Genomic DNA, 19,193 nt, shown 5'->3' with positions numbered 1-19,193 from the left:
GCTCTCTACAACCTGGTTCTTCTCAGCCTGGTTCTTTGCAACCTGGTTCTTTGCAGCCTGGTTCTGTCCAGTCTTCTCATGGTTCAGGGATCGTTGAACACTAGCAGCTGCAAAACAGAAGCAGTAGTGAGAAAAATGATAATCTGTGAAAACAAAAACCTGCTGCCTCACTCAGAGTTACAGGAACTAAACTGCTTCAGTTTGTTATTGAAGCTTTTAACATAATCTGGATAATCTGGCTTCAAAGGAGAGATGGGAGGAACCTATCAGAGTTGTTATCAGATATGAAACATTCTGATTAACCTTGTTAGTGGTTACCATAGTCACCATTAAGAGTTATTTACTCCATGAATCTGGAGGAATGAAGCCGAACTAAAGCTCAGACTGAAGCACATGAACATCACAGAGGATCCAATCATCAACATTAAGCTGAACTGGTTCCACCTTCTGACCCACATTAAACATGTTGGTGCTGCTCAGTTTTTCCATAACAGATACGATCTGCATGTCTCTGCAGGTTAAAAATCCGCTCTAAGCATCATCTGCATTCACACTATGAAGGAGGGGAAACCAGGCCTTTATTGGGAGAAATGTGCTACTGCTTCTGCCTTTGGCCGTGTCCGATTCCTCCAGCAGCTTTCTTTTTTCGGAATGATTTTTGGGTTGTAAAAATAAACAAAAACATCAGATGACAAAAGAAAACCAAATACTAACCCATTAATGGTTCAGAATATGGGGCTTTCTGTTCCTCCAGATCATCATTTTCTCCATCTTTCTTCACTTCAGCTTTGATTCCTGCAGGTAGAAGAGAAAAAATAACCTTCAGTGAATCATCTTGGATGAAGCAGATTTAATCTGAGCTCTCTCCTTTATTCCGGTCTATGAAAACCACACCATCATCATCAGCAAACAGGAGTAGAGAGGAGACCGTACCAGCTGGTGGTGTAGGAGATGGGGTCTCCTGGGTTCCTCCCTCCTTCTCTGCAGTCTCACTGTGTTTGTCATCCTCCTCCTGGTTTGGTTGGTCTGCTTTCAGTTGCTCATAGTGACCTGTAGAACAGAACCAGGAGTTATTCTGATCCATCAGGTAGGAGAAGAATGAAGAACATCATCTGCTCTCAGAGCAGCTGGTGAGATGTTTCTGTCCACCATCAGGACCCAGAAGGCATCTGGAGGTTCTGATTCATCAGACTCACCAGGAAGGGGAGCAGCTACCTCCAGACTGATGGTGCTGATCAGGTTCTTTTTGCGGCCTGTTCCAGTCTGAACGACTCTACACTCATACGTTCCTCCATCCTCAGTCCTGACATCTTTCAGAACCAAAGACACGTCTCCATCCTCCATGTTTCTGCTCTGCAGGTTCACTCGGTTCTTGAAGGATGGATGCTGATTAAATGGATCGATCCGCCCGTCTCGGTACAGCAGAACATAATCTGATCCCAGATCGGTTCTGCTCCACTGTACAACTATAACCTGGCTGCTGCTGGCAAGTTTACATGGCAGAGTAACAGGCTGTCCAGTTTGTCCAGTTTCTGCTGGTATCTTAATCTGATCTGTAGGAGAGAGAGTCACACTGATTTTAAATATTTATTTTTATGACTTGTCTTATTGATAATAGATCCGTTCTGCTGCTTTCCGACTGATTCATGTGAGCGGAACTCAGGTTTTTAATGATTGTTTTGTGTTCTTTCTTACATAAATTCATTAATTTTCCAAAAATAATGTTAGACACCTAGAAAACAAAACAAATAAATGTTCCATGAAACTGAAACAAAGAAACTGAAAACATTTAACCAGATCTTCCCTTTTCTGAGTGATGCTTCCCCTGCAGCCCAGAAGGTGGATGATTATACTGTGTTTTAATATTTTACTAGAGTAACTATATTATTTAGTAATATTACTCCTAAATAAAATATCAGACTCTGCCATCCATTATTAAAAACTTCACTCAATGCAGCAGAGAGAAAAAACACCTGATGTTTTTTTAGTTAGATTACTTTATTTTCCACCGTCTGGTTCTGCTGGGTCATTAAAGTGATCAAATAGTAAACAGTTTATTGTTGCTGGAGCTAAATTACCATCATTTCTAATCTAGATTATAAACTGGTTTCATAACTTTTTCAGTATTTAAGAAGCAGTTTCACAAAATACTTTTGTACTTCTACTTATGGTTATTTCTTAGATGACTAATTCTTAATGTTACACTACTAAAAATATAAATGAATAATATTTATAATACTAAATAACATGCTGGTGTACAACTGCTCTCTTATTTCAGTTAAGTACAACTTGTGGATACCAAGTGACCTTGTTTAAATCAGGAGGAAGCAGCAGTTACTATGGGTCTGCTAAGGATTCAAACACAGTATGGTTCAGTTTACACACACAACAAAAAGTTTAATCCAAAAGTATGTTTTTTTTTTTTTTAAATAAGCTTTAACAGTTAATATCACCAGGACTCAAATCTCAGGCATTGACCGTGTCTCGAGCGTGCACGCTAACACACTACACACTGAATTTCTCACTTTTAAACTAATGCATATACATACTGTGAAGTGTGGATCAATACTTAAATATAGATGCCTTAGATACCAGAACTGCAGGCCCTTATTAAGAGGCTCTTAATTAAGATTTTAAAAATTCTAATTCCATTAGTTTTGATACTACAGTCATTTTCAGTAATGCTCACAAACAAGAAAACTGGCTAGATGCATGCATTTAATGGAAACTACTTTCTCTTCCGCCTGGTAAGTTGGTAGAGTGTCAGTAAATAATGTCAAGCACAGCGTGACACGCTGCACAAACAGTGGAAGCTCATAACAGTAGATCCACAAAGAGCAAAATGCAACCCTGGATGTTAGTGGGAAAACAGGAGTTGCTGCAACATAAGAACCTGTTCAAACACTGAATGATGAGAGGAGGAAGGGCACTCCAAGCTCAGGTCAAACCTTTAGAGGCCTAATATCACTGATACAAATCCCCTAGAAATAAGTTATCAGTCTCGCCTTGTTTTTATTTTCTTTATATATTACAAAAAGACTTTTTTATCTGGCAAACATAAGCTAAAACATCCAGAGTCCACACATGCAAGTGTTTTCTGCTTACTCAGCACTAACTGAACAAAGAAACACAAGGGAGGGGGCGGGACTTAAGATGAGAGAACCAATCAGCAGCCTGGTTGAAGTTTCAAATAGCAACAGAAAAAATGAGGAGAAATAAGAACAGAAGAGAGGATCTGATTGGTCCTTTTCATCATAAACAAACTCCTTGCCAGTGCCACTCCTGATTAATTGGGTTTCTCTATCGTCTCCTCTAAGATCACTGCTGTGAATTAAATTATTGACAGATGATGACATTTATCTCCATTAAATACTCAAAAACCTCTTAACAGCATAAACTGATATAAAACTATAGCACATACGTATTGATAAAGTGTATAGCTTATATACAACCTCCAACTGGTCTTTCTCCACATCAGTATAATTCTCCAGTTAGACTGGAAACAGATTCCTGTCTAATGAGTGACAGCTCAGGTGTTCATGTAACTAAGTTTCATTTCACTCACAGACCCACCCACAGGAGGCAGGAGGTTCCTGTTGTTTTGCCTTTTTATCACTTGGACGACATGTTAATATTTTAGTCGCCCTGTAATGCAGAGTCTGTCTGCACGCGCTCAACCGTCTGAGTTATAAGATGTCAAGATCTCCCAATCATTGAGCGATCAGTCAGATAACAGGTGGTTTGTTTTCTCACGTTTTCTCTCCATTGCGCTATGAGGCGCAAACTGAAGCCCCGCTTAAAATATGCGGCTCTACGCACAGCGCGGGATCTGCCATTATGATGAAAGAAAAAAAAAGTCTAAAACATAAATACCTGTTGACATACACTGCACAATAATACTAAAACTAATTGAACTTTCAGTTTAAAATTGGCTTTTAGTTGCAAAATACTCTTTTTTTTTTTGCGTAAAAATGGACCAATCTGAAATGATCTCCTTTGTTTCTGAAACACCTGAATAAAAACAAAACAATTACACAGTTTATGTTTTCTCCCGATTAAAGAGCTATCAATAAGGTTAACCTGTAAAAACCGAGTTTAAAGCACCTTCCAGACACTCTTAGTGTTCACTGTTCACTATTACTGACCAGCTGAAACACTCATGGTGAATCCAGCAGAGCAGAGCAGAGCTCCGAGGCGCCAGGTGAGAGCAGCCATCACAGGTAGACTTCCTGATCCACACTGCGGAGGAAAAACAGAACATTTAACTGAACAGAAAAACAACACAGGAAATAGAAAACTATTTCACATCTGAAGATGAAATCAAGAAACAGACGATTCTTACCGCTGGAAGCAGGAATAAAGTGAAATGTTTAAACTGAAAATGAAGTGAGGCAGTCTCCCTGAAGCATACCTGTTGTTTACCTTACCTGTAATTAGATAATAAGCCACTAGGGAGGCGCTGTTGGACAGGTTAACTCAGGGGTCTTCAACGTTTTCCAGGCCAAGGACCCCGAAACTAATGCAGCAGGGACCCCCTAACTATATATACTGTATGAAATAGTGTTATATTAAACTGGTCCTATAGTCACTCTATTACAGATAGAGTAATGTAACTAAAGTAATTTCTCCCTGGGATTATTAAAGTATTTCTGCTCCTGATTCCTGGTTGATGGGACAGGTGTTGTGAATGAAACGGTGTCCAGCTTGAAAGAGCTCCTTTGTGTCGCTGAATGTGAGCATTGATGACTGAAAGACATCTTCTGCTCCATTTATCTGTTTACTACAGTCTGTTGAATTCATGTTAATGTGGATTTAAATTCATTTCAATTAGTGGAAAATGTTGCAGAGGGAATGTAAAAAAAAGTCTAATCAACCAAAGCTTTTGTGACCCCGATGCTGTACCTCCAAGAACTCCCAAGGGGTCACGGACCCCCTGTTAAAGCCCTCCGGGTTAACTGAAATCCTCATCCTGTGCTTAACGAGAGATTTTATTTTTAGACTTACTTCCTTAATTTCTGAACGTTTTTAACGTTGCTTGTGAGGTTTCATATATATGCATAAAAAACACACCCCTGTGTTCTTCTCCAGAACTTCCAGCTCAGGGATAAACAGAAGACTGAAGCTTCAGGAAATCTTGTGGAGTAGCACACCAAGATGATGGAGGATGACACTTTGAGACTCTAGATCACCAACCTTTTAAAGACTGAGGGCTGCTTTATGGTCACTGAGTTATAGGAAGGGCTACCAATACTGACCTATGACCTGGAGGAGTCAAAATTCACCTAAACTTCATAGATACTAAACATATTTCTGTTGTTTCTTTTCATTTCTCGTTTGCTTTTAGATATAGTCATTTATCCCTATAAATGCTTAAATGTTGTTGTAGTATAACAACTTAGTTCACAGGCGAGTTGTTCTGTTCTCAGAAGATGCTGAGAGCACTCCATCAGGTCCTCGAGGGCCCCGTGGTGCCAGCAGGCACCACGCTGGTGACCCCTGATCTAGATAAACATCAGACTGAATCCTTCTGTGTCATCAACACTGGTATTCAATTTATTAAAATATACTGTAATCCCTGTAAAAATAATGATTCTATCATTTACTGTATGTTCTTTGTCTGTGGTAGGTCTTATTCATGTTAAATCTATAAACTGATTCAGTGTCACTTTTTTATCACCAGGTGTCTCTGCACAGACAGGTCCTAGTTTCTCTGCTTCCTGTAAATCTGTAGGTCTCTGATGTCATATACCTTAATGGGTCATTATCAGGCTTCTGTAGAACTCCTTATGTGCTAAAGAGGTCATGCAGCTCTCTGACTCACTGTTAACGGAGCAGAGAAAGGTCTCACTGCAGTGAGGTCTGAGGAGCAGGGTTGGCTCATGCTTGTGTGAAATACTTGCTGCAGACAGGGGGCGCCAGGTTTGCTTAGGACTGGTGTGACCTTTACCTTATGCTCAGTCACGCTGTATATACTGTATGCTTGGTTAAATTTAGGATAATCTAGTTCATTAAGACTGTAGTTCATCTCTGGTTCTGGATGATTTAGCTGCTCATCAGGTTCTGCTGGGGGGAGAATCTTTAGTGCGATCCAGGTGTGTTGAAGCAGGAGGCCTCCTCTGCCCTCCTGGAGGAAAGCTGCAGGAAACCTCAGATTCTCTGGACTACAGATTTAATAAGATGTGCTGCTAAAAGAGCTCTGTGTGCTCAGAGCTCCTTCCTTTGCAGATAAACTCAGAAAAGCAGGAAGAGAAGTTTAATAAGATTTTCAACCAAGCGATTATGCGAATGTGCCACTTGTTTTGCTTACTGAGATGACTTGATTGACTTAATTTATGAAATATTCCACCTTTATTACAGTAGCGTACAGTACAACATTTACAGATCAGTACTGAAGTATCACTGAGTTATCATCTGAGTAGAGACGGCAGCATGTTTGCATGTTTCCTCCTCATGCAGCTTCTTCACTGATCGATAAAGGTTTCTTCCTGTTTCTACCTCTGCTAACTCAAACTAGTTTCCTGAATCCAAACCAACTCCTTAATCAGAAAAACAATGATTAAAGAGTTTAGATGATGTTAAGGTTAAATCTGCTGTAACACCAGGACTGGATTATGGAGGTCAGACTGAGTTGTAGCTCTTAGCTCCCCTGCCTTCACCTTTCATGAGATTAACAGATCCAGGGTGGGGAAGAAATCAGGACAGCTGCCCACAAGAAACAGAGTTATACTAATGTAATGAAAGGCTGAACCTCTCATTATGAAACTCTAACCATGAAGCTGTGAACATTAATTATGCTGTACGTGTCCATGAGATACACACTGCCAAATCACCTTATTTGTGGCTTGCAGGCCCCTCTGCGTGGCGTCTGTGCAGACAGAAATTTGGTGCAACACACATAGACAGATCTGCACAGACAATCATGGTGAGTGAGCAAAAGCTCCAACCAACAAGAGTTTGCAAAAAAAAACTGGAATGAAGTGATTGTCGCTCTTGGACGACATAAAGAGAATTTAAAAATTTGTGAAAGCTGCACAGAGTGTAACAGCTGCAGATGTTTCTGTTCAAATCTGGGAGGTGGTCTCTGCCTTTACATCCTTCCGTCAAAGGATTGTGGGTTTTCTTATTCAATGCAGTTCAGTATATATGGTTGCTGATTGAGGCTTTTGCATTAGACTGGACAGGTTCATTAGTGGTTGATTAAAACCACAATTGAACCAAACCTGAACAGAATCTTTTGAGGCATGAGACCTCTAAACCATTTATAAACTTATATTTGAGCAGCTGTATTGTTTAATTTTTTTGTTTTATCTGTGGTTATCGTTGCTGGGGCCTGTTTATGTGAAATATCTTTGTGGTTTATAGACCATGACACGTCACAGTCTCACACTGACAGGAAGAGGCGGGCTTTAGATGGTTTCAGTGTAAAAATATCAAACTGCTCAAATCCCTCAGAGCTGCAATGAAGGAAACATCTTTTCACTGTCTGGTCTGTAAGTAGAGAAACTGTTTTATTTTTATATTTTACCTGAAGTATTGAAGTAAAGACGGAGAAGGAGAATGAAAATGATGGATAAATACACTGTGTAGTTTAGTGGAATAGATCATCAACCTCGAAAGTCATCGTAGACGCCACATTAACACACAGTAGGTTCATAGTTCTGTTTCCTCCACAATAAAATAAAGAAATATCAACAGAAACTACAGAGGCAAAGATTAAAATAAACTTTGATTTTCACAAAACCATGGAGTTATATTTAGAAAAGGGTTAGACTGTGACATACTTTTATGTCAATATACAATTTTCCAGACACAATTCTTTATTGAAATATTCATCATAGATAAGTGGTGTTAAGTGACCAATTGAGTTCTGCTTTTCATGAATAAGAGTGTCCGAACATTTAAAGGGTTTTAAAGCTTATTGATCTTAGATCTTATTTAAGTTCAATCAAACAAAACTGAGTTTCTTTTATTCTACAGTTCTGATCTCACTGCAGTTCTCTGGAAACAACCACGGTCAGTAAAGCTCTGGTATAACAGAAACATTACAGCTCTATGAGCAGTTTCTGAAAAATATCTGATCATTTTTAGTAGCATAATTTAAAGAAACTCCTTAAAAAGCTTTTTTTTCCCTCCAGCAGCTGCTCTGACTGTGAGTCCCAGCAGATCTCAGTTCTTTGAGGATGACTCTGTGTCTCTGAGCTGTGAGGAGAACAACAGCTCTGCTGGATGGACTGTATGGAGGAACACAACCAGAGAAACCAGGACTAAGTGTGGAAAGGAATGGGGGAAACTAGCTAATGCTACCTGTAAGATCAGCTACATGTTTCCACATGACAGTGGAGTTTACTGGTGTGGGTCGTCCAGAGAGGGAGCAGTCAGCAGCAGCATCCAGTTGACTGTCACTAGTAAGATCAGACAGTGGAGTTATTGAAGGGAGATGATCTTCCAGAATCTAACAAGTTTATCTTTCATTCCAGAGCAACCCCCCACCTCCCCACCTCCCACTGCTCTTCCAGGCTCCTCTTCCTCTCTTTTTCTCTACGTGTTGCTGTCTCTTGCGTCTCTGTGTTTACTAGTTCTGGTAGTTTTTCTGGTGATCCGGTGCTTTGGCAACAGGCCTAAAGGTGAGAAAAAAAACAATTTACCAAAACAGGTTTATTAAGCTCAACATGTTAACCAGTCTGTGAGAAAATCCTTTAAATCCATTCACTATTTTTAAATGTTAGGTTGTTGCTTTTGTCAGCAAGTATCGGTTTGTTTGCTCTGATCCAATCCTGGTTTTGGATCATTTCAGATGAGAAAGAAAAAGGGGACGTCCTCACCTATAGTGACATCAACCTATCAAGTCAGCCAGAGAGGACTGAGTCAAACACAGGTAAAGATTGACAGCAGATGAGATTTAACTAAAAGCTACAATGCATCTTTAATGTTTTCACAAAGTAGAAAAAGGCTTTTAGGTTTTTGATGTTTAAATATAGTCCATGACTGGGATTATTTACATTTCAACATCTAATTTCTATGGTTTAATCCTCCATCACTGCTGTATTTAACCTTGAACTGATTAACATACCCATGTAATGACCATATCAGTCTGCCAGGTTTTGCTTTAACGATTACTTGTGGAGTTGACTTTGAGTTTTTCGCTTTGTATGTTGGTCTTTATTCCGGTGGTTGGTCTCTTCATTTAGTGAAGTAGAAGCTTTGTGGTTGTCTATAGTTTCCTGTTTTTGATGAAAACAATTCAGCTGAAGGACCAGGAAATGTCTGCCTGAATACTTGAAATAGAAACTAAAAAACAACAACTGTAATCAAATTTTATTATAAGATTTATTAATCTAAAGTAAATTATTAAAAGTTATTATTAGATACTTTTTTAAAGTATTGAATTGTCTGCTAATATATAAATGTCACAGAGTGATGAAAGTGAAGAAGAAAATAGGAGTAACCAGCACCATTTTGTCAATAATATCATCCTTTGTGGCCTATGCCAAAATACTGAATATGTTGTCCTTAAGGTGACCTTTAACTAATGTGCTGCTATGGTTGAGGATAATGTCCATCTATCCATCCATCCATTATCTGGACATGCTTTTCCCAAGTGGGGTCACAAGGGGTGCTGATGCCTATCTCCAGCAGTCAATGGGCCAGAGGCGGGGTACACCTTGGACAGGTCCATCGCAGGGCAACACAGAGGACAAACAATTCCAATTACGCACACACTCATACCTAAGGACAATTTAGAGAAGCCAATTAACCTAACAGTCATGTTTTTGAAATGTGGGAGGAAGCCGGAGCCAGAACCTTCTTGCTGCAAGGCAGCAGTGCTACCCACTGCGCCACTGAGCAGCTCATAATGTCCATCTAAAGGACCATATTTATGCCCAAGCTTGTACTTCCTGGCTGATTCCTTTTCGGTAACTCCGCAGATTGTCTCATATAATGTTTTTCCACATTATACCCTTTATTTGTTAGTCCAAATTAGTTCCCCATGCAGCAAACACATCATGAGTCCTGCACCCCTGTACTTCCCAGCTGTAATGATTGTCTTAGGTGTGTAAGTTTCCTCCTTGTTGCCTTAAAGTACAACAATGGTCATTAGGATCAAATCACATAAGATATTACCTAAGGAAAGCTTTTCATAATAATACAGATTGTATTAGGAATTTTGAAACTACCTGAGAAAGTATGGCTTCTTCCTTGCTCAGTGGCTTTTCTGCCCATGTTGGTACAAGACTTGTTTCACTGTGGATGATAACACTGTTTTACCAGCTTCAGGCATTGATTTGATCAATTGATTTACATATTTAACTTTTCTGGGTCTCAGAACCTGTTTACTTCCCAAATATCTTAACAACTGCACATTTTTAAGCTGATCAAACTTCCATAGTCCAACGCCATGGTTTTAGACCTGAAGGAAGACTGAAAAACGGTGACTTGTCCTCTTCTGGTTAGAGAAGAGCTCCTGCCTGTAGTGGAGGAGGTCAAGTATCTTGGGTTCCTGTTTATAAGTGAGAGAAGAATGGAGCAGGGGATGCGAAAACGGAGTGGTGCGTCTGTTGCTATAACGCTGACGCTGCACCATTCTGTTGTGGTGAAGAGAGAGCTGTGTGAAAAGGCAAGGCTCTAGATTTACCGGATGGTTTATATTCCTACCTTCACCTATGGTCATGAAGTCTGGATCTTGACCAAAATGAACAAAATCAAGCTGCTGAAATGAGCTTTCTCCACAGGGTGGGTGGGCACTCCCTTAGAGATAAGTTGAGGTCCTTGTCCATCTAGGAGAGTCTGGGACACTTTGCTACTACTACTACTATTACTATCACCTGGTCTTAGTCCTAAACAAATATGAAATAAAGTTCTTCATCCGATATCTTGGCTGATTCCCTTTTATTTTTTCATGGTGTCACACAATAAAAAGATTGATTAACCTGTTGCCTTAGAATAAATCCACGGGTCTTGCTCCATTTAACTCAGAGGCTGTGAAATTAACTATAGTAAGCTTATAAAGACATTACATCTTTATCTGGCCTTTTTTAAAATAAGGGTAAAGGGATAGTTATTGTAGTGAAAGTGTAATAATACATCATTATTTTGGTGTTTAAGAGGTTTTGATTGTTTACTCTAATTTAATCTTACTTTCTGATCTCATCTAAATGTGTTTATTTCACAGAGAGCGATCCAGCTGTTATCTACTCAACAGTGAGAAGAAAAGACACCAGTTATGGAGAAATAACCATTAGCCACATGGATGACAAGACAAACCTCAGAGGTACAGTATTCCATTTTTTAGCTCCCTAACACCAGCTGTTTAAACTGCTCATGTAGCCTTCATCACCATTTCAAGTTTGTTAGACCTGTAGCTGCAGTCCCTTTATTACTAAATTCAGATATTAGTTTTAAACTAATCTGGAAACCTTGTTGGTAACTTTTGCTCTTCAGTCACCGAACCAGATTACATGACTTCCTGCGAGGAATCTTACCCCAGAGATGTGCTTTTCTGGGTGGGATGGTGGCCTAGTGGTTAAGGCATTGCGTTTGGAATCCAGAGGTTCTAAGTTCAAGCCCCACTCCCACAGACTGCCACTCTGGGTCACTGAGCAAAGACCCCTAACCCCACACTGCTTCCTGGGTGCCACACAGTGGCAGCCCACTGCTCCCCAAGGGGATGGTTTAAATGCAGAGTTAATTTTGTTGCTTTGTACTCATGACAGTGTAATGATAATAAAGTTGAATTATATTCTAATTCTCTATTCTTCTATTGTCTCACTAATTAAACTAAACACTAGCTGCTCAAAGTTACATTTCCTTTTACGTAGCTCCATCTACCTAATTTGTTATATATTTTATATGCATCATTGGTGAAATGAGGTACAAAACATCCCCAAATGTTGTGGTCTCCGCTCTGTGGTTAAAAGCAACTGAGCATTGGGGCAGCAACACTTATGGGGTGACACTGGGTACTGGAAAACCAACCTATTGGTTCTATCTTCAAGCCTTCTGTCCGACCCACATTCTAATTGCTTAATGTGGCTCCAGAAAAAAAGACTAAGTTCATGAAGCCTCACCCATGAACCACGAAAGGCAGGAAGATCAGGAAGTTATGTGTTATGTATACCCACTTATTCTCATAGGGCCACAATGGGTGTAACACTATCTTCTGGGACGGGTGAGATTTGAGGTACATCCTATACAGGTCACTGGTCCGTTAAATGATGAAGACTAGTAGTAATTCAATGAGTCCAGCTGATCCGAATTTCAAAAAGCACTGCTTGTGTCAGAGTCAGCAAATGCCAATCTGTTTTTCTTTTTCTGTCAAACTGATGGGTAGAGGGTGAACAACCGCTCACTGTGTGAGATTGAGTATTTACAGGAGAGTATGAACCAGAAATTCCCACAGCACAAACGAGCTGGACAGTTAACCCTAAAGCAGCACTTGCGGCTCTAACAAGATCGTTAGAGATGCTGCTTAACTTAATCTGTTTTTTGTGCTCCTGAGCTTCTACCATGAGTAAACACACTTTTATTGAAACGTTTCATTAATTGTGTATGTCCAACTCTGCCCCACTTGTCATATATGTAACATGTGTTTATGAACAAACCCATTCAAAGACAAACCTTGCTGGTTAACTTTGCTATCTAGAGAATTTACTTTGTATTTCCCCCAAAGCAGATGTTTTACTTTGTTTTTTTTTACTGCCACTCATGACATTCACATCAAATTGGTGCACGTTTGCAGAGAATGTTAACCAGATGTTAAACAGATGAAATTGCTACCAATTCATGAAATTATTATTATTTTTTTTGTGTAACTGGACACTTAAGCCTGGAACAAACCAGACACAATTTAACATCCGATCAGACAGAAAATTAAGATTAAGTGAAATCATAGCAATTACATCTTGAAATGCATGGTGCCAACTCGGATATTCATGATTTTATGCATTTGTGCTTCTGCAGTTCCACCTAGGTAGAGCCCTGTTTTTTTTTTTGGTTGGACCTATGCTGCCATTTAAGTTGAATGTTATGAGTCAGAAAGGAAGAGAGACATGGTGGTAAAGTAAAACACACATCTGCTTTGGGGAAAATTCAAAGCGGAATCTCTGAAATAGCAGTTAAACCATCCTGGTTCTTCCCCAATTAGGTATTTCTGGAGGCACAACACACACATTTTATTTTTCATAATAATTAATAAGCATTCAGAGTTGGACAAATGGAAAAGACAAAACATTTAAATAAAAATGTACTTATTCATGGTAGAAGTTCAGGAGAACGGAAAACAGATAAAGTCAAACAGACCTTTGAGTTGTTTCAAGCAGCAACCACAGCTTAACCCTAATTATCCAGCTTGTACATGCTGTGCAGTACCTATTCTCCCTTCAATACGCAATCTTGCGTGGCTGTTACTCTGTAAAGGGAGTTTCTACAGAGCTAGTATGACAGGGGATCAAAATTCACCTGAGCTTGAAGAGGCGTACACAAGCGGCATGGTGTGTTACTGGATTGCAGGATGGAATCAGATTACCTGGAGAATGCAGAAGCATACGTAGAGAGAACATGCAAACTCCAATCTAGACAAGCCAGATACTGGAACTGCATAAGCAGGGGATAAAGAGAGTGCAGACAGCAGAGATAAAGTTTACCTTTTGTCCTCCTGCAGCCTAACCCTATAGCAGCATAACTATGGAGATGGCTCAGGATATCGTGAGCCGCTCTAACTATAAGATTAATCAAAAAGGAACATTTTAAAAGCTGACAGGGTTTTTAACTTTCAGATTAAAACTTTGAGCTGGTTCCACAGGTGAGATGCCTCATAACTAAACAAGCTCAGACGTTTTTATCAGACTGTTGGAATCCTGCATTAACTAGAAGACAAAATGATCCACCAACAGTCCTTTGGGTTCTCTGCTTTCAAACTTTGTTTTTGGAAAGACAATCTTAATATTTAGACTGTTAGGAAAAAGAACTAGCAGCTCCATACCCCTCATGGTATGGGCTGAGCCTGGCATACTCTCTACCTCCAGCATGATCTACCAACAGGATGCATACTTTTACCACAGGTGTTTTTATTACAGTTTTACTAAGCTAGGTGTCACATTTCTCACTCTAGAGGTGTTAGAAAGAAAAAAAAAACTGTCTTCACTTGAATCTTCCCATAAACAATGAGAATAAAGTCATTCACCACAGGTTCCTTTGCTGCTGATGCTGTGTCAACATGATGCTTTTTGTTTTTCAGAGGAGGATCCAGCTGTCATTTATTCAGACGTGAGAACAGAAGACATCAGTTATGGACAGATAGTCATCAGAAAAAACAGGAACAGAGGTAAAAAAAAAAAAAAGAAGAGGCTTTAACGTCTTACTATGTGCTTTATTAGAATAAAGCATATTTCATTTTATCCCTTAACTGTGTTTCAGAGCCTCAACCAGAGCCAGACAGCATCTACTCCTCACTGAGAAAATCTAAGCAATAACACCAGCTGCCATCGATGTCGTCACTCACAGACTAATGACTAATAGGTGCAGTAGTATTTATGGGGTTGCTTATAAAGTCACAGCAGCAATGATGCTTCTCTGCAGTCCACCACCTTCACCTGACGTGATGCATCATGTGGCTTTCACAATACTTCCAGCGCTATTTGTTCATGTTGTGGTTAAAACAAACCTCACTTCAGAGCTGCAAAGAGAGAGAAAAAACCCACAGAGGAAGCAGCAGTAGGCTGCAGAGTGAAAAAAGTGTGAACCTTGCTTGTTTTTTCTTTGTGTTTGATGACTTGTTGGTTCATTTTTTTTACTTTTAAACACACATATGAGTCTAACATGGTTAATTGTGTCCATGGACCCACAAACAGGATTAAAGACAAGCAGCAGACATGAAATGTACTTAAGATTAATGCAAACAAATAAACATCAACTCGTTTGATTGGTTCTTGGAGGTTATTTATTAGTTTCAGACTTTATTAGTTTCAGAGGAACACATCAAATGGTATGTGGGTGACCAAACATTTTCAGTTCCTCTTTGAATCCTCTTCAGGTTTGTTTAAATAGGTCATTCACATAGTTTATGATTTCCTACAGCAGCGGCTCACTATGATTTCATTCAAAGACTTTAAAATTAAGTTATGGCAACCTGTTTGCTGATTATATCAAATAAACTTCAGTGCTTTGTATAGTTATCAAAACAAGAGAAATTGTTTTATATTTGGGTTATTTATTTTTCATTCATTGACACATTTAGTCACCTGGTGTCTGGGATTGTGTCGAGGAAGCTTGTTTGAGATGTAAAACAGTGAGTTTTTAATATAAATAAATATTTGCTATGACTTTAACTATTGGTCAATGTTTATCCCCTCAGTATCAAAACTGTTATTCTTTCCTGTTCTAATTTTAGCACTGTGATGACCCTATACATGACAACTGTTCACAGCATTAATGGGAAATCAATCCCATTATTTAGCTCCCAGTTCATGCATCCTGTCAGAAACATCGTAGGTTTAGCATTAAGCTCCATGAAGTTCATGCTGAAATAAGGGAGCTGATTTTAGAGCAGAGGTCATGTCAAAACACATGACTTTGCAAAAACTGATGTTGACAGGTTATAAAATCTAACCTATAAAATACTTTTTCAGTCAATACAGATCAGTTGTAATATAACTGCACTAAATACTTATATTAAACAGCTTTAAGGTGAGTAAAAAATAAAAGGAAACAGTCACACACACTGGAAAAAATAAACAACAATCAATAAACATCAGTAATATCACAAACAAAATTAATAGGAACATAGAAGGTTGATTTATCTTTATGTTGATTGTTTTTTTTTTAACTAAACCTGAGGTTTATCTAACATCCATTAGGATCCTTCGATTTTCTCCAGATAAAACTTTATGGAGAAGTCAGGCTTTCTGCTAGTGAAGGTTCAGAGTCAGCCAGAAAAAATGGGAGCATTAGGGACAGAGGAACATTTGGACCTGAGATGTTCCAACAGACTATGGTTCTCTTCTGGCTCCTCTCTGCCATCTAGTGGCCATTAAATGTAAATCAGGCAGAGCAAATGGGACACTGTGAAGGTGATGGACTAAATCAATGATGGGGGGCTGGTACCTTGCTGCTACAGAACTTTATTCATTTCTAATTCTAAATAAATCTATGTTGCTGAAGCCTAACATAGAGGCCATAATATGAGCGTTGCCACTGGCTATAAAGGCTTCATCATCTGGATGTATGTCAGCAGTTGCATATGAAGACCATTTAAACAGCAGGAGCAGAAAGACAAAAAAGGCTCACATAGACCTCATTACTGTAAAGACACTTCAGGACACGTTTTGAAAGTTCAGTTGTTAAACCAGACAAATACGTGACACAGAAAGTCCATCAGAAGGAGGAACCACAGGTCCAGTACAGATCCAGGCCTGCCAGCAGCACAACCATCCTGGTTAAACAACCAGAACTTCTACATGTTTTAGGTTTGTTTAATGGGAGCAGTGGCCTAGTGGTTGGAGAGACTACAAAGGTTGCTGGTTTGAAACTCGGGTCCATGAATTATACCCAGAAGGCTCTCTCCCTGTGTGTTCCTCAGGGTGGCAGCAGGGGGCAGCACACTGCTCCCTAAGGGATGAGTTAAAGACAGAAAACAAACTTTCCTTCATTAATCTACTGCAACACTTTAGAATCTTAATTCTAATCTGGAATAAATCTGTTGCTGTAAATAATTTCTACTTTCAGTCATTGCCACATGTTTCCCTCTAACATGAAAGACTAATTTCATTGTCTTCTGGCTTGATATGTTCTGTGTCTTTTAGAACCAGAACCCGGTTCTGAAGGTCAGTGCAGCTCCACAGCTGTTTGATGAGCAGGATGTTCATAAAGCTGCTGCAAACATCCTGGTCTCTTATAGATAATTAAACCTACAGCAACAGCAGCAGCAGCAGCAATGATGCTAACTGGGAGACCGACCAGCAGTCCAACAGATCCATCCTCTCTGCTTTCATCTTCACTTCCTGCAGAACAGAACCAGAACAGAACCAGCAGTGAGTGTGAGCTGCAGGCAGATGATGAATGAAGTTCTGAACAGTTACAGCTCAGATTTAATCTTATTATAAACTTTGATGTTTGATGAAAATAATTTTTAGGTTAAATTGAGCCGAACAAACTGACCTGATGGAACCACATCCAGAACCACGCTGCTGACGGGTCGGGTCTTTAAAGAACCTCTCTTCCTGCGTCTGGTTCCTCTCTGAACGACCCGACACTCATATGTTCCTCTGTCATCAGTCGTCAGGTTCTTCAGAACCACAGACACGTCTCCAGCCTTCATCTGTGGGTCCAGCAGGTCCACTCGGTTCCTGAATGATGGATTCTGGTTTTCTGGGTCCAACTGCTGGTCTCTGTAGCGGAGAACATATTCTGAGCCCAGATCAGTTCTGCTCCACTCCACCACTATGATGGTTCCTCTGGAACCTCTACAGGGCAGAGTGACGTTCTGTCCTGGTTCTGCTGTGATGTTGATCGGACCTGCAGGAGAGGAACCAGCACAGAGCAGAGGGGTCAGAGGTCAGACTGGAACCCACAGCAGCTTTAAAGAGGTCAGACCCCAACCAGAGCATGATCAGCTTTTAGCGAAGATAATCTCCCTGATCTAGATGTTTCTATTGCCTGATTTTCATGCTCAACATTCATTCTATTAGAACAAAAAGCAGACATGATTTAAAGCTTTAGATTTAGTTAAGATATACACGAAGTTGGGCCCACATGGTGTTAAATCAGTGAAAGGAAATTTCCACTATTATATAACCCTAAATATAAGCAGCCTGAACCTATTTTGGGCCATTGAAAGGTTAGTGGGACAAGATCATGTTTGTCAGAGGAAGGCGGGTCCAGGAGATCAAAAGCATGAACTGCTGCTGTAGCAGTAACCAGGGAAACATCCTTTGTAAAAACACTTTGGAGCTGTTTACTACAGAACCATGGCAACAGCTCCGCTGAAGTTTGCCTGACCCACAAAGTCAAAATGATCTCACTAACCCAGCAGAGAATTCAAAGTATCTTTGACTAACTGAAACATTATGTTTTTTATAAGGTTAGAATGCACAGGAAAAACTTAATATTTGGTTAATTTGCTTTTAGTTTAAAGTTCCAGCTTTCAGTGTAAAAAGGAACACAGCTTTAGAACAAACCTCTTATCGCTCTTACAATGTAAGAAGGCTGTCCACTGGTTTGCTGTTGATTTCCAGATGGGAAATTATAATTTTGAAACGTTAAGAAGCCGAGCAAGGCTGGTGTTAATAAAAAACATACCTAAAGTAGGCATAGCTTTAATGTTACTGCTTACATTGTTGCACAGCAAAGTCATTTCTTATCTAACCTTACTCCAAGTAAATAACTGACTAGCAGTTAGAGCCCACATGATAAAAACAGAACTAAATGACTTGAATATGAGTGTTTTGGTGTGAGAGGGGCGGCCTTGTGGTCTGGGCATAGAGCTTGGAATCCTGAGGTTCTGAGTTCAAACCCAACTCCCACAGACTGCCACTCTGGGTCCGTGAGCAGGACCCTTAACCCCACACTGCTTCCTGGGCCCCGCACAATGGCAGCCCACTGCTCCCCAAGGGGATGGGTTCAATGCAGAGATTTCATTTCGTTGCTCTGTACTTGCGACAGTGTAATGACAATAAAAAGCTGGAACAAAAAAAATAAATAAATTCCTCTCCCTGATCTGCCTTCGCTCTGTGCTCCTGCTTACCCCACATACAGTAAAGGGCAGCGCAGTTGTAGAATTTTCACCCTATAAATATTCAATTCTGCGAAAAAGTGCCAATCATTCTTTAAAGTTGTACGGAAACGGCTGTTCCAATCGTTGCATTTCCAAATTCTTCCGAGTGGTGCCTGACTTTACACGAGTGAATAAAGTGATGTGATTGGTCGTTTATCAAGGGGGCAGGATTGTTGTGGCGGAAGGTTCACAAGCCAGTTTGGTTGTGGCCGGTTCGTCGGAAGCATGTTGCTAACCAGTTAGCATCTTAGTGCTAGCAGGTTCCCAATGGGAAATTCCATTGGGACCAACTAGCCCTAAATTGGTGACTTAGAAACGACACTGTCAAGGAACGCTATGGACAGCGGAAACATGCAAGAGGAGGAGAGTTTAGTGTCGGAGGTCGTGGATGAGTCTCCTCCGTCATCCATTTTTTATTTAGAGCGGG

General features: G+C 40.0%; 2 protein-coding genes and 1 long non-coding RNA gene across 3 annotated transcripts in view; 1 reads left to right on the top strand and 2 right to left on the bottom strand.

The window, feature by feature from the left end:
* Positions 1–4,440, bottom strand: part of LOC107097459 (programmed cell death 1 ligand 1-like) — a 5,355-nt gene extending 915 nt beyond the window's left edge. The window contains exons 1-6 of the mRNA XM_015394609.1: positions 4,343–4,440; positions 4,146–4,239; positions 1,197–1,553; positions 934–1,050; positions 715–795; positions 3–107 (exon numbers count right to left, since the gene is read on the bottom strand). Coding sequence (XP_015250095.1) covers positions 3–107; positions 715–795; positions 934–1,050; positions 1,197–1,553; positions 4,146–4,215 — 730 coding nt within the window. The 5' untranslated portion in view covers positions 4,216–4,239; positions 4,343–4,440. The remainder of the gene's footprint in view (positions 1–2; positions 108–714; positions 796–933; positions 1,051–1,196; positions 1,554–4,145; positions 4,240–4,342) is intronic.
* Positions 4,441–8,792: 4,352 nt separating this feature from the next.
* On the top strand, positions 8,793–15,303 carry LOC107097463. The gene is made up of 4 exons (XR_001481838.1): positions 8,793–8,875; positions 11,171–11,269; positions 14,234–14,320; positions 14,413–15,303. It is a non-coding gene; the product is annotated as an uncharacterized LOC107097463 (long non-coding RNA).
* Positions 15,304–15,774: 471 nt separating this feature from the next.
* LOC107097462 (nectin-4-like) overlaps positions 15,775–19,193 on the bottom strand; it is an 8,901-nt gene continuing 5,482 nt past the window's right edge. The window contains exons 2-3 of the mRNA XM_015394612.1: positions 17,152–17,508; positions 15,775–16,994 (exon numbers count right to left, since the gene is read on the bottom strand). Coding sequence (XP_015250098.1) covers positions 16,819–16,994; positions 17,152–17,508 — 533 coding nt within the window. The 3' untranslated portion in view covers positions 15,775–16,818. The remainder of the gene's footprint in view (positions 16,995–17,151; positions 17,509–19,193) is intronic.

Source organism: Cyprinodon variegatus, unplaced genomic scaffold, assembly GCF_000732505.1.
Source record: "Cyprinodon variegatus isolate N-32 unplaced genomic scaffold, C_variegatus-1.0 Scaffold699, whole genome shotgun sequence".
In the NCBI taxonomy this organism is placed as follows: domain Eukaryota; kingdom Metazoa; phylum Chordata; class Actinopteri; order Cyprinodontiformes; family Cyprinodontidae; genus Cyprinodon; species Cyprinodon variegatus.
The sequence above is the reverse complement of the archived record's forward strand: the minus strand, read 5'-3'. Positions and strand labels throughout refer to the sequence as shown.